Source organism: Podarcis cretensis (assembly GCF_951804945.1).
Source record: "Podarcis cretensis genome assembly, chromosome: 13".
Taxonomy (NCBI): Eukaryota; Metazoa; Chordata; class Lepidosauria; order Squamata; family Lacertidae; genus Podarcis; species Podarcis cretensis.
The window spans coordinates 34949235-34964943 of NC_137182.1; the positions used below are offsets into that span (position 1 = coordinate 34949235).

The 15709-nt window shown below is 39.9% G+C and overlaps 1 protein-coding gene across 1 annotated transcript in view; it reads left to right on the forward strand.

Annotated features, from left to right (window-relative positions):
- Positions 1–15709, forward strand: part of LOC307201818 (vomeronasal type-2 receptor 26-like) — a 33268-nt gene that overhangs the window by 11302 nt on the left and 6257 nt on the right. Inside the window, exons 3-4 of the mRNA XM_079951272.1 lie at positions 1993–2090; positions 11674–11965. Coding sequence (XP_079807398.1) covers positions 1993–2090; positions 11674–11965 — 390 coding nt within the window. The remainder of the gene's footprint in view (positions 1–1992; positions 2091–11673; positions 11966–15709) is intronic.

The following is a 15709-nucleotide window of genomic DNA, read 5'->3' on the forward strand; positions in this document are numbered from 1 at the left end:
GTTTGGCAGAGTTTTGGGAGGTAGATTTTTCTAAGGATTAAAAATAATAATTTTACAAGTTGTGTGTTGCATCAGCTCCATTCAACTTGGCCAGAGGTTAGGGAAGATAGGAGCTGTTCCCCAACAACTTTTGGAGAGTGGCACTTTGGATACCTCTGGTGCAGAAGACCTTCTAGGACTTAAAATGAAGAATGCCTTATAATCAGCAAGTCAACTTTGGGCAACAAAATTTTAATATATAGATAGATAATAGAGTACTGTCTTCATTCTTTTAACAAATGCCAGAAACGTTGACTTCATTCATACATGGCTACACAGTCTCTTCTGTAGTTCACAGTGTATAGACAGGTGGAAAGCCCCCAGAAGTGCAAGCATTTGAAGCTGTTTCTTCTTCTTCTTCTTCTTCTTCTTCTTCTTCTTCTTCTTCTTCTTCTTCTTCTTCTTCTTCTTCTCCTTCTTCCCCCTCCTCATTTATGGATAAGGCACAGCCACTTTCTGTATGTTGTGAGAGTTGCCACCCTGGTTCAAGCAAGAAAGTGAAGGAGGGAGAGCAATTTTGCTGCTATGATTGCATACCTTGTCCAGAAGGGAAGATTTCAGACCAAGAAGGTAAGATATATGTAGATAGGTGATAGTTAGATAGAGATGATAGATAGAGATATATAGATGATGGGTTGATAGATGATAGATAGATTAGATGATAGATAGATGATAGATACATAGATGATAGATTAGGCTTCATATGCCATGACCCAAGGTTCTTTGGGGGACTGTATGCTTTAAAATTATGCTGTGGATGTGAAAGCAGTCCTTAGATGCGACAAAAGTAAAAAGAAAAGAAAAGAAAGAAATTATTAATGTTATTGATGTTTTCAGTGATGAGCTCACAAGTTCATGGCCATAGACCTCTCCTCATATTACTCATATGTAAAGACCAGTTGTGGGTTTAAGCTCATGCAGGGAGCCCCAACATCTACACAAAGGTCCCTGCTGCAGACAATATGATCGTATTGGAGAGGGAAAGAGATGGTTTCACAGTTTTAAAATGGAAAAAAGAGAATACACTGTGACGTCACTTGGCTCTTCCTTTGAACACTGCTTTGATGCTACTGCTGATGCAGGGAATTGTGACCTCACCTTGCTGCTTTACATCTAACACGTTCTAAATAATATTTCAAAATTTTATCAAAGAATTTATTCTATAATTTACATAAACAAATTTTACTAGTTCGAAAGAAATCATCTGTTTGTATGATTTATAGTCCATGGTATGTTTATGAGTTCATGAGTTCTTCACCCACTAGTCATGTGGGAAGGCTGGACATGCCTTCAAAATTATGCAGAGAGCCTCCACACTTATAGAAAGCTCCCTGCTGCAGATAGTATGATCAGTACAGTAGTGGTGATGGTTGGGTCATGCAGGACTAAACTGACCACAACAAAACCCCTTTTCAGCAATTTTGCCCTCTATATGTGAGCAGAGTAATGTGTGAAGAGGTCTTGTTTCTTTCTGTTTCAGATATGAATGACTGCATTAAATGCACAGATGAGAAGTACCCAAGTAAGAATCAGGATACATGCATTCCCAAGATTGTAACCTTCTTGTCTTATGAAGAACCTTTGGGGCTCAGTTTAGGTTGCATTGCTCTTTCCCTTTCTTTGATCACAGCTCTGGTGCTGGGGACATTTATGAAGCACCATAGCACTCCCATCGTTGTTGCCAACAACAGGGACCTCACCTATACTCTCCTTGTCTCCCTCCTGCTCTGCTTCCTTTCTGCATTGCTATTCATTGGTCAGCCTCAGAAGCTGACGTGTCTCCTCCAACAAGCTGTTTTTGGCATCATCTTCTCGGTGGCTGTTTCTTGTGTGCTGGCCAAAACTGTCACAGTGGTATTGGCTTTCATGGCCACCAAACCAGGTTCCAGAATGAGAAAGTGGGTGAGGAAAAGTCTGAGCAACTCTATTGTTCTTTTTTGTTCCCTTATGCAGGCAGGAATCTCTACCACATGGTTGGCAATTTCTCCCCCCTTCCCAGATGTGGACATGCAATCTGTGACTGAAGAAGTTGTCCTGGAATGTAATGCAGGGTCTGTAACCATGTTTTACAGTGTACTGGGCTACATGGGCTTCCTGGCAATTGCTAGCTTCACTGTGGCTTTCTTTGCCAGGAAACTACCTGATAGTTTCAATGAAGCCAAGTTCATCACTTTCAGCATATTGGTCTTCTGCAGTGTGTGGCTATCCTTTATTCCAGCTTATATAAGCTCTAAGGGCAAATACATGGTTGCTGTGGAGATCTTCGCTATCTTAGCCTCCAGTGGTGGTCTTCTGGGTTGCATCTATCTTCCAAAATGCTATCTTATTGTGTTGAGGCCTGAGCTGAACAACAGGGAACATCTAATAAGGAGAAAATTGTGAAGATTATGATGAAGGGGAAAGTGGTGTCCATTGAGCTTTCAGCAGCTCTTCTTGAAATTCAGAAGCCCTTATATAGAGTTTGGAATTCTGTGATCACCATAGATGGACAAATCTGTCATTTCCAGTTGTTGAACCTTCCCATTTTTTGAAGAACAGCCATTCATATATATATAACCCATGTCATTCTTTCTAAATGCAATATTTAGAAAACGAAGCAGTAGACTGCAATGTGTAAATGTGGGATATAAGTTCCTTTTCACCCCACCACTGTTCTACCAAATTTATAGAAACCGATTTCCACCCGCCCCGCCCCCTGCCACCATATATTTTAACTTGAATGAATGAATTTTTATTTGTGTCAGCCATCAGCCATAGCAATAAAACAACAATACGATATACAAAAAATAGAAATACAAATAAAAAGTTGATTATATAAAATACATTTTAGGGTTCTGAATCAATAGTCAAGTAGCGGATCTTATTCTAATTGCCCCAGCTAAAAACCTTTCAACCTTTTCTGTCACCTGCTCATCTTATTCTGCCAAGAGAAAGGATAGTGTGGCAGTGGCTGGGCAACCCGTAATGGACAATCAAGAGGGGTGATAACCTCATTCCTCAAGTCTTTTTAAAGAGTGCAAGCCAGAAGGATATGTGTCACTGATTCAGCAACTGCCATCTTCATTTTTCGTGTGGAAACTGTTGCAATTGTCCCTCAAGTACAGGCGAGGGCAATACATTCAATCTTGTGAGAGTAAAAGTGCATCTATGTTTTACAGTTGCTAGATTATGCAGATAGGGTGCCAGAGAGTCAAATGGGAAGGTGGAAAATAGTCATACCATGGGCAAAACTTCCTTATTGTTGCCAAGTTGTTCTGGTGCTCGATATCATTTAGGCACAGACAAATTAGACTGTTTGCTTTACTAAAACCCAAAGTGAGTAGCTGTTGTGGTGATAAGCCACAAGAGTGGAATTTTTGATAGACAAATTTAGACCAGGCACTCTTGTGACAATCTTGCAGCACTAGGGATATTAGACCGGAGGGATTTGAGTTTAGGCGAAACCAATAGTTAAGTGTCCTGTGCCAGATCCGTAATTCTATCGAGGGAAGATTAGCCTCTGGGTGCAATGATGCATTTGGGACATAGGGTGGTACTTGATACTAAAAAAAATAAATCTTTTAATCCACCAGTACCTGTGGTAATTTAAGTGTGGTTCCAAAAGAGCATAGACACCTCTTTTTGAAAGTGAATTAATCAAATATTTATTTCAATTTTACAAAACAATTATTTAAAAATGGATGGTTATGTTTAATGAAAAGGATACAATGTAAAAACAACAACTCTCAATTCAGTTATTATAATTCAGAATGTTTTTTTTTATTAATATTTTTATTAATATTTTTGCATAACTATATTTCACAGACATACAACAGACAAAAGTAAATGAAATAAACATAAAAAGAAAGGGAAAAAAAGAAAAGAAAAAGAACATAAAATACGTACAACATAAACAACACAACTTACATTAATTTTACAACAACATTGATCGACTTCCCTTTATCTCGATTTCGGATAATGTTATCTTAATTATCTTTCTGCTGTATCTATTCCAAAATAAATTTTATAACATACTAAGCGTTATCTCATGCCTACTGTGATTTATTTTTTTTTTAGATACATCTATATTTCTGATTAACATTTTGATTTTCCCCTTGTCTCTATTTCCATATATATTCTAAATTTATCCCATTCATTACTAAATTTTGTACGTTTTTGATTTCTTATTTTCTGAGTCAATTTTGCCAATTCTAAGTAATCCATTAATTTAAATTGCCACTCCTTTAATGTTGGGGTTTTTGCTGTTTTCCAGTACTGTGCTATGAGGATTCTAGCGGCCGCTGTTGCATATTGAAGAAGGGTTTTATCTTCTTCTTTAATATCTTTGCCAATTATCCCCAGTAGGAAGGTTTCAGGTTTTTTAACAAACGTATATTTGAGAATTTTTTTTAATTCATTATAGATAGATTCCCAGAATTTTTTGAGAATCTCGCACGTCCACCACATGTGAATAAATTCGCCCTCTTTACTCTTACATTTCCAACACAGTTTGTCGCCTGTTCTATAAATTTTATGCAATTTTATCGGCGTTATGTACCATCTATACATCATCTTGTACATATTTTCCTTAAGTGTCGTGCATGCTGAAAAGTTCATATCTTTACACCATAAAGCCTTCCATTTATCAAACTCTATATTATACCCTAGATCTACCGCCCACCTCACCATCACCTCCTTTACTTCCTCATCCTTGGTGTCCCACTCAAGCAACTGGTTATACATTTTTGATAGTAATTTTGTTTTACTTTCTATTATTTCAATCTGGAATCTAGATTTTTTCTCATTTATTCCAATCTTTTTGTCTTCCGTCCACATTGAATTTATTTGATGATATTGAATCCAACCAGTCAACTTATTTTTTATTTCTTCGTATGGTCTAATCCTCCACCCGGATTCTGTTTTGGTTAGTAAGTCCTCATACGTCCATCGTTCCCCATCAATGTTTAATTTTTTAATTGTTAAAATATCAATTGGTGATAGCCACCAGGGTGTCTTCTGCTCCAGCAATTTTTTATTCCTTTCCCAGACTTCCAATAGTGGCCCTCTGAAAATATGGTTAGAAAAACCTTTATGAACCGACTTCCGGGTTGGCGCCATCGCCGAATGGCTGACTCCCTCCGAGCTCCGGAGGGAGTCTGCTCGGCAGGGGCTGGGTTCTACCGCGCCGGCGATGCGGGGACCCTCAAAAACCATGGGCGCTGAAACCCATGGGCATGGTGACTCGGCTGGCACCGTTTGCGCCCCCCCGACCACGCGAAGGAGCCTTTTTAAAGGCTGTGGAGCGGGTGACGGGGGGGGTGGTGCTGTGAGTCCTCCGCTTCCCCTGCCGAGCGAAGCCGCATGCCATTTGGCGGAGAGAGCTGACTTCTTCCATTGAAAATCTGGACTTAAAAGAACAACCCGTGAGTAATTGGAACTTGGATTAAAAAGGGGAATAATTATTTTTTTTAAAATTCGGAGCGAGCGGGGGAGGTATAAAAAGGAAGTCAACCTCCCCCCTGTTGTAGAGGAGCTAAAGCAAAGGACCTGACAACTAAGATCGAGCGCAACCTTTTCTTTTGATAAAGATATTAATTCCGCGATGGAAAATTATAAGCTGGGCTGGAGGAGAAGAGTGGAATGTGAATTAAAATACAACCCCCCCCCCCGGAAGCCCCGGGAGCGATCCGTGAGAGCGCCTGGAGAGGAGAAATAGAGGTTTTGACAGCTGTCAAAGGAGCTGCCAAAACTGAAGAACAGAAAGAGAACTTTGTTACGAGGACTTTGCTGGTTACATTTGTTATAAATTGGATATAAACTGTTTAAAACAAGGAATAATAAGTTACTTTGACTGGTGGGTGAGATCGGGAATGAAACTGAGTTACTATAATCCCTCTAGAGGAGCTGTGGGTTATTACAAGTATCGCTGGCATGGAATTTGAATCGGACATTTTATCTCCTGGGAAACTGCAGAAATGGAACACTATTTTGTCTACAGAGGTCTACACACTAAAGGAGACAATAGATTTATCTACTGAAGAATGGAAGGGACTTGACGTAATGTTTTGTTCCTGAATAACAAAGCCTCTGTAGAGGAATTACAAGCTTTTTGGAATTAGAACATTTGTGCAGGAGAGCAGGGGGGAAAAAGGAAAAAAAAGAGGAGAAGAGAGAACATCAAGAACAACAAGAAAAACAAGAACTGGACAAAGTTGGAAGATAGACCCTTTCTAAGATTGGACATTTGAAATTAAAGATGATTAAAAGACGGTAAAGATTACTAAAAAGACGGCAAAGCGGACTGGTGAAGGATTATGGCTTAGATTATGGTTCAGATGTGGGAGCTCCAGGAGACAGTGGATTTGATGGACATTGGGAACGCAACCAGGAAAGGGGGGAGGGAAATTTGGAATCCAAAGAGTGTTAAATTATACTTTTAATTTTAAAATTTGGGGTAAGGATTTGTTGAATCTATTTGAAAGAATTGGAATACAAGAGGGGGTGGGGAGGGGGAAGTCCTGGAAAGATGATATTGAAAATAAGGCCTTAAATTTGGATGTTTTTCTTTTTTTTGTTATATTTGAAAATCTTTAATAAATATTATTAAAAAAAGAAAAAAGAAAAACCTTTATGAACCCTTCCCTTATCTCGCCATAGATAAGCGTGCCAACCGAATCTTAAGTTAAACCCCTCTAGATCTAACATCTCTCTATTTTTAATGATGATCCAGTCTTTTACCCAACAAAGAAATGCGGCCTCATAATATAACCTCAGATTTGGGACCGCAAGACCCCCCCTATCTCTTTGGTCTGTAAGCAATTTAAATTTAATTCTGGGTCTTTTTCCCTGCCAAATAAATTTGGAAAGTAGTCTCTGCCATTCTTTAAATATTGCAATTCCCCTAATTATTGGATTGTTCTGGAATAAGAAGAGTAATTTGGGTAATAAACTCATTTTAATTGCCGCCATTCTGCCCATCCACGAGAGATGTAATCTGTTCCATATATCCAAGTCCTTCATTATCTCTTTCCATGTTTTCTTATAATTATTTTCCATCAAATTTATATTTTTCATAGTTATCCAAATTCCAAGGTATTTTACTTTTTTGGTTATTTTAATTCCAGTTTGTCTTTCAAGCTCATTTATGATGTCTTCTTTCATATTTTTAGTCATTATTTTGGTTTTTTTGTTCAATTTAAATCAGAATGTTTAATAGGTTGCTGTTTCTTTAACAAAAAGGGGGATAGCTTTGACAGTCTCATTCCCCACCATTCAGATCAATAGCCAGTTATACTGACTCAACTCCATTTAACACCGTGTTCACTAGGTCCTGATAACTGCACTTGCAAGTCTTCTCATAAAAAAACTTAATTTAAATATTTATTCTAATAAACATCATTTTGTATCCAGTTTTTACTCATATACTCATGGGGGGAATCCCCCTTTTTTGTTATTTTTGTTAACATATGTATTTTTAAACAGCTTTCGGTTCATTCTGTACAACAAAGTGTTTTCTGAAGGGTTTCTTCCTGCAGGCTTCATCTTCTGGAGGCTGATTTCTTGAAACCCTTTTTGATTCCCTGTATTCTAGATGTTCTTAACTCTTCTTTTTTCATGTTTTCAAAAATTGTTTAACTGAAGGCCTTACTAAAACCTTAAGTAAAAGCATGGGCTGTTGGTGGTTGGGAGGCATTTGTCTGATACTTTGCTATTTTCCTAATACCTAAATGCCATAGTATTCTACACAGTATAAGGAGTAGCTTAGTATAGTTAAATATCAATAAAAGAGCTGTTCAACTGAGGAAGCAAGGGTAAAAACAAGCTAACATCCAGCTGGTGGCAGTGAAATTTGGAAGGCAGGGTTCTGTTGCCTCCATTCCCTCTGAGAGTACAGGCGGCATCCCAAACTACCCCAACTCCTGGTGTTGTGGAAAGTCCATTTTAATTATGCTTGCAGCTTACAATGGAAGAGCAATGACTGGGTAGTGCTAGGAACAACCCATGTGGCTCATCAATCCATGTAATTCTGAAAAGAAGGCTACTCCTATCATGAAAGAAGTTAATTTTGTCTCTAGCTCCAGAGCACAACATTATTTCTGGTGCCATTTTTTTTCTTGTTTAGTATTCCAAACACATTTTCAGATATGATACAAACATAATTTATTTAACAATTCCATTAGGAACCCCAAGAGTGGAACCCATTATTACCTCCCTCTTTAATTACGATCAAATGTCCAACTCTCTGTGGAATTCATGGGCCACAAACAAGATTAACAGCAAACACTGTTAAGCAAAGGCAACCAAGACTGTTATAAATATACCCAGTACCATGTGGGGCAGGGGAAAGGGACTGGGAGCAGAAACAGTCCTCCAGTGATAACAAAATAAAAAAAAGAAATAATAATGTATCTGAAGACGTGTGCATGCACACGAAAGCTCATACCAAGAACTAACTTAGTTGGTCTTTAAGGTGCTACTGGAAGGAATTTTTTTATTTTGTTTAGTCCTCCAGTGAGATCGCTAATAGTTTCTATTAGTCACTCCAAGGCTCAAGTAAAGAAGGCTGTTAGTCATCAAGACACTATATATAGTGTGGTAAAAGAAAATAGCAGAATTTCTGTGTAAAAAATAAAATAAGCCTTGCAGCGAGGATGGTGGTTCTAGTGGTCTTCCTGCTGGCACTGCTTCCTCACAAGTTATGGAAATCTCATGCTGTGAAATGTAGGGTTTGTGGTCCACGTCACCCACAACACATGTACCATCAGTCAGGAGACCTCATCATTGGTGGCATTGCAACTCATGGTAGCTTTTTCGACAGTTCAATAGCTTTCACTGAAGAACCTCCACCAGCATTGCTTGAAGATTTCTTGTAAGCACTTATTCTTTATTTGTTTTAATCTCTTTGTATTTTGTCACTGAAATGAGCAGTGGTAGAACTACAGTCTATAAACAGTGGCTTCTTGTCTTAGATGTATAGAAAGGTAATACATTAATAGAATGCTGAAGTGAAAATCCCCCCCCCCCCCGGGGAGGATACATTTAAGCCTTCAGAAGCTATTTTATTTCTCTTCACTATATCTTTCATTGGCTGTGTTACCAAAATTCTGCTGTGATTTCTTTGTTCCATCATATCTCTTACTTCTTTCTATACTCACACTTTTGTTCTGCTATCTTAGCATACGGCATATTAGACTCATGTTATCAAGAAACCCTACTTTAAAGTGTATCCCTTAGTGTTTGATGCTCAGAAACATCATTCTGCACATGATTGTGCAGTGCAAGGGTTTATGGAAGCATGGCAGAAGAAATGAACAATAACACTAGATAGTCTCATGAACAGAAGGTGTAAGTGTGAAAAAATGGGAAGGGTAGCAGAGCCTACTTAATGTTGGTTCAAGGAAAAAAGTACAAAGAGGGAGAATTTCCTTTGATGCCAAGAGCCAAGTTTGAGACAAGTACTATTTGGTGAGAGAACCTCATAAGAGATTTTAATTCACAAAATAGGCAGCAAAGTAAAGAGTGGAAATATAGGCTTTAAATTGTTTAAGATACACCTTTCCAAGGGAGTTCCAAAATTGCCCTTTATAAAAGTTCCTTCCAAAGATTCCCTCTTCCCCAGCATAGGAAAAGACCACAAGTGGAAAGTTTTGTTTTGTGTTTGTTTTTTTTTAAAAAAAGCTTACTTAACAAACTCTCCACAGGTCAAATTAATGTGCTGTTGCATATATGAGTCAGAAATGCTGCACAGGGAGTAAAATGTGGCTTTATTACCAAATGATCAAGGTTCATAAATTATTGGTATAAGAACATGAAAATGGCTGGTGAGAGCTGTGTGGCTGAGCTGGAGCAAGCAGCTCAGATGGCCTTGCATGTTGAATTCTCAGGTAGACTTGGGGGAGGAACAAAGGCTTGATTACCTATTTCCTCCTCAGGCAAGGGGAACTGACAAAGTTACTTACCCCCAAGGTAAGGGGAAGTGACTCACATGTTAGCTAGGAGAACAATAATCAGTTACTTATCAACTAGTTAAAGTTCAGAGATGGTTCTTCCTGCTTCTCTAAAGTTTCCGTGGAATCTTCCAGTTAAACCCTTTCACCATTACACAAGCATTCCCATTTTCAGTGTTAATTAAACCAATTTTACTTAAAAAGGGCTTCATCTATTGTTAGGCTCTCTGCTTTCTGTCCTAGCAGTCCCAATGGGCAGCAGCTACCACTGCTCCTGGGGAACAGAAAGAAACCACAGCTTGCTTTTGTATATGCAGGCTGGGCACAAAATCACAATTTGTCATTTCTCTATAGCCACAAGATGCACTCTTGGATCACCATAAGCACCCTGTACCTTCATACCTTCCATCTTCTCTGAAATAGGGAAATAACTTGAATTCTTTCTCTGTCTTTTGTTTCCTTTATCTCTTCTCTTGGCTGTCTGTCCTACCCCTTGTGCTGTTGAAACACTGACTCATTTTGAGTTTGTTCCATTGTATTCAGGACTCCTGACAGATCCCTAGTACCACCCCATTTTCTTTCTCTCTCTTTCCCATAGCTGTAATTGAATTGTTGATTCAATGGCTTACAGCATTTCTAAAAACATCAAGCATTAAAAACCTTCCAATACAGGGCTGCCTTCAGATGTTTTCTAACAGTCCAATAGTTGTTTATTTTCTTGACATCTGAAGGGAGGGTGTTCCACAGGGCGGGTGCCAATACCAAGAAAGCCCTCTGCCTGGTTCCCTGTAACCTCACTTCTTGCAGTGAGGGAAGCAGCAGAAGACCCTCAGAGGAGGACTTCAGTGTCCACGCTGAACGATGGGGGAAAAGATGCCATTTGGGGCTTTAAAGGGCAGCAACAACACTTTGAATTGTGTGCAGAAACGTAGTAGGAGCCAGTGAAGATCCTTTAGCACTGGTGTTATATGCACTAGCAGAGGAAGAGGGGGGCAGGGGGAGCGCACCGCCTCCTGCAGCGCAATCCTAATGGGGTTCCACCATGTCTGCTCCCTCACCCACGTTGGGCGCCCTGCTGCCAGAACGCATGCCCCACCCCTTTGGGCAGCACACCACACCCCCGGGGCGCGCGCCAGCCCTGCCCCCACCTGCTCTCTGCCCCCGGTGCTGGAGCATGAAGCTCTGCCACTGGCTATATGGTCCCGGCGGCCACTCCCAGTCACCAGTCTAGCTGTCACATTCTGGATTAGTTGTAGTTTCTGAGTCAACTTTAAAAGTGGCCCCATGTAGAGCACATTGCAGTAGTTCAAGCAGGAGATAACCAGGGCATGCAACACTCTGGTGAGAGAGTCTGCAGGCAGCTAGAGGCTCAGCCTATGTACCAGATGGAGCTGGTAGACAGTTGACCTGGACATAGAATTGACCTGCACTTCCATGGACAGCTGTGAGTCCAAAATGACTCCAAGGCTATGCACTTGGTTACCCCATTCAGGACACCCCACACCCACCCTCCCCCTGTCCTCCAAAAACAGGACTTCTGTCTTGTTAGGATTCAACCTCAATCTGTTAGCTGCCATCCATCTGCCAACCACCACAAAACGGTAGCAAAATAATAATAATGCTGAGGAAGATGCAGAATATAGCGGGTTTATTATTATTATTGTTTAGATGTGGAATAGTTTGATACAGAATGCAACTTTCATTCTAGTGCAGTGCCAAAGAATTACCAACACATTCTGGCCCTGGAATTTGCAGTGAATGAGATAAATGAAGACCCTCTGATCCTACCCAATATCACCTTAGGCTTCAACATCTATGACAGCTATTTCAAGGCAAAGCAGACCTACTATTCTACAATGCTACTTTTATCTACATTGGAGAGATTTGTTCCGAACTACAAATGTGACATCCAGAATAAGCTGACTGCAGTGATTGGAGGACTAGACTCCAAAATCTCTATTGCAATGGCAAATATCCTCGATATCTATAAGATTCCACAAGTAGGTAAGGCACACATGCTCATTTGCATGTGGGAATAGTGCAGAATTAATATCTATCTATCTATCTATCTATCTATCTATCTATATCTATCATCTCTCTGTCAGGAGTTCAGCCTACACTCGAGTAGGACTCTGGCAGAGACACATGCTCGACTGGCATGTTCCCTCCCTCCTGGTATTTCTTTCGGGAACTTCAAAAGCTTTCTTCAGCCCAAACACCACAGCGACCGATGCCAACCAACACCGGCACACTTAGGGATCCGCAGAGTTTGCGCAACTTGTGTGACAGACCTCAGCAACTCAGTATTTTTTTTAAAATAATATTTATTACTTTTAAAAAGACAGAAGAGAAAAAACAAAAAAAGACAATACAATATATAAACAATACAAAACACAACCTAAACCCATTAAACTAAACACATTAAACTAAACTAAACAAAACCCACTCCCTAACCCTAACCCTAAACAAAACAAAACAAAAACAATTTTAAAAAATACATCCCCCCTTTTCGATATTCTTTCTTTCATTCCCTTGTTTCCTCGACCTCCTCTCACCTCCCTTTTTGTATTCCACTTCTACTAGTTATTTCAGCAAATCCTTTCCATCTTTCTCTATTCTCTATCATATTATAAATAACATATTTTTTTAACCTTATTTTAACATTAAAACTAAAATACTTATATATGCTTAACTCCTTACAACATTTCTGCTAAATCCATAAAATATCAATCCACCATTTTTCTATCACTCATTAATTTTGCGATATTTCTATATATAAACTTTAAATTTTCCAATCTTCTTCCATCAACTCCTCTCCCTGGTTTTGGATTCTGCCAGTCCTTTCCGTCAATTCCATATAGTCCATCAACCTGGAGATCTTATGTCCGAGGCTCTTAACTCTTTTCCAGGTCCCTTCTGCAGATCTTCTTCATATTCTTTAATGCTAGAGAGCAAATCTCAAGAAAACTCCATCCTAACAATACTTTTATTCCTTCTGGACAGTTCAGCCAAATTTCCATAGTTGAAGCTAGGGTCTATAAAGTGTTGTAGGACGTATTTCAAGATTCCTCCAAATCCAAAGGCCCCCAAAACTTCAATCTCCTCCAAATCCAAGTCCATGTCCCAAAAGTCATTTAATCCCTGGATAGAGGGATCTTTCCAACTTTCCTTCTTCAGTCCAAGCCGGGATCCAATCCTCAAAATCTGACTTTTTCTAGATTCAATCATAAAAGGCCTCAATTTATAGTCCTCAATTTGCTTCTGTAAAACTAAGGATCCTGCTTGTGTTATTTTAGGTTCAAAAACAACAACTTTCTCCTTTTCCTCCACCATTTGTTCTGCCAAAGTAGGTTCCCGTGCCAGGTCCTGAATTATTTCTGTGTTGGTGCTCGCTTTTTGTCTCAAATTAGTCACTTTCTGTTCCAAATTATCAATTTTAAAAATCATGTCATCCGTCTTTTTATGAAGCTCTTCCAGCGAATAGCTTATCTTACATAATGCAGTCACAATAACTTCTCCTATCAACATTTTGAATGGTCCAAAGTCAATCTCTGGTTCTCAGAATCCTTATCTTGCAGCTGGAGATCTCCCAGTTACACTCCTATAACAGTTTCAAAAGCTCCCTCTAGAGGGAAACAGTCTCCACTTGTATCAGTTCTTTCAAGCACAACTCAAGCAATAAACATAGTTTCGATTTTCAGTTACCTTTCCTCCATTTTAAATGTGGAAGAGGACAATGAAAACAGTATCTTACTCTTATTTTAGCTAGCTGTCAAATCCGTTCTGTCAATGAACTTTCCCCAAACGTCATCTGGCAGCCCGTTCCCAGGTTCAGAGCTGTGGTAATTTGATCTTCCCCTCACTCCTGCAGGCTTACTAAGTTCAAAATTTCCCCCCTCTTCACCTGCTTCCAAGGGGGGTTTTGTATTTTCAACCGATGGAGATTTAATCCTTTGTCAAAAGCTTTCAAAGACTTTAGCTTGTAACGTCTTTGCTTCAATCTATTTACAAAAGCGGAAGGCGGACTTCCTGTTTATGACCTTACTGCTTTGCCGCCAAATTAAGGTATTTAAAGATGCAATTTTCCGTTCTACTCACGGATAGTTGTTTAAAATCCAATTGTCCACAGGAAAAAGTCAGCGCTCTCCAGCAACAGCAATGCGGCTTCACTCCGTGAAAGAAGCAGTCGATTCAAAGCACCGCGCCACTCACCCCACGTCGCTCCGGATCCCCAAAACAGGGTTTTCCTGCGAGTAGGGGAGGCGCAAAAGGTGCCAGCCGAATCCCAGGTTCACAAGCTTCTCCCGCTTGTGATTTCAATGGGTCTCCGCCTTCGCCGTGGCGGTCAGACCCTGTTTTTCATGGAGTAAGTTCCTCCCGATCGGAGGAGCTCCGCCATTTCCGGAGAGCAACTCAGTATTTTGGCTAATCTACTTTATTTATATATAAACACACAGAGAGCACTGCAACATGGCTCCCTCTCTAGCATCAGACAGCAAAAAGGAAAAAGGACAATAGTCCCACTTCATGGAACACAGTAACACAAACATCCTGCCTCCGTCACATCCCACTCTGTGGAGTCAAAACATACACCGTCATGTGAAAGACAGCAATCCCATGACTGCAATCATGGAGCAGGAATTGTAACACTATCATCTGTCTATATCAGATATGTATATAATGCTTAATGTTTGGATATTTAATTGATATACATAAATAATTAGAATTAGAACTCATCATAGAACCAAAAGCATTGCTTTTTCATGCTTTTGAATGTTTTGTGGACTAGAAAAGATTTCAATGTGCAAAGGAAGCACATCAGGGACAGAGCAAGAAGGGAGGTCCACTACCCAAGTGTTGGGGAAATATTGGGGTTCAAAGCCAATGCCTTTGGCTGCCTGGAACAGTCAACAGAATCCAGACACCAATTTTTCATAAAATGGGACATTTGTTAAGGCAATGAGACATATGTAGATACAATTGTGCAAGGTCTCCTGTTTGTAGGCATTGTACACCATAATACATTGCAGTAAACTCTGGGTTGAACCACCCATGTACACATATATATTTATTTCTTTTTTAAAATATTTGTTTCTGACTGTTTGTGAAAGAGCATGAGTTCTGAGGAAAGAAGTTCTTTCCCCAACCATAAAAGGAATTTGGTTAGACTATATTGTCTCATGGTCAGCCCTGTATCTTTAGCATGGGATAATAACCACTGACTTTATGAGGTTGACATACACTTTGTGTCTTAATGTCAGGGCTGGAGAACCTTTTTCAGCCAAAGGGCCTTATCTTCTTGTAGGCAACATTCTGAGGGCCACATGGTGGTGGTGGGCTGGGAAAGAATAAGAAGTCGGTGGGGCAATGAATATAAAATTTAACTTTGTGTTGTAGGCTAGGTTCGAGACAAACTCACATACCCTTCTCTATTCTCCATTCAGGAAGATAAGAGACATAATCATGGATTAAGGACTCACTCTAGCTTGGCAAAAACACTCATTGTAAGAAGCAGGACCAGTGACAGGTGCATATGCGCCACTGAAGTGCAAAGATCCACCCAGCGCCCCCATACTAACTTTTATGGAGTTTTTGGTGGGAGGGGGGAGCCAAAGTTGTTGACTTTTGTAAAGGAGGAACTCGCTCACCTGTAACAACGATGCAGCGGGGGGAAACTGCTTTTCTTTCCTGACTTGTCAAGAATATTTGACACTATGGACTAACAGAGCGACAGAGGCAGGGGG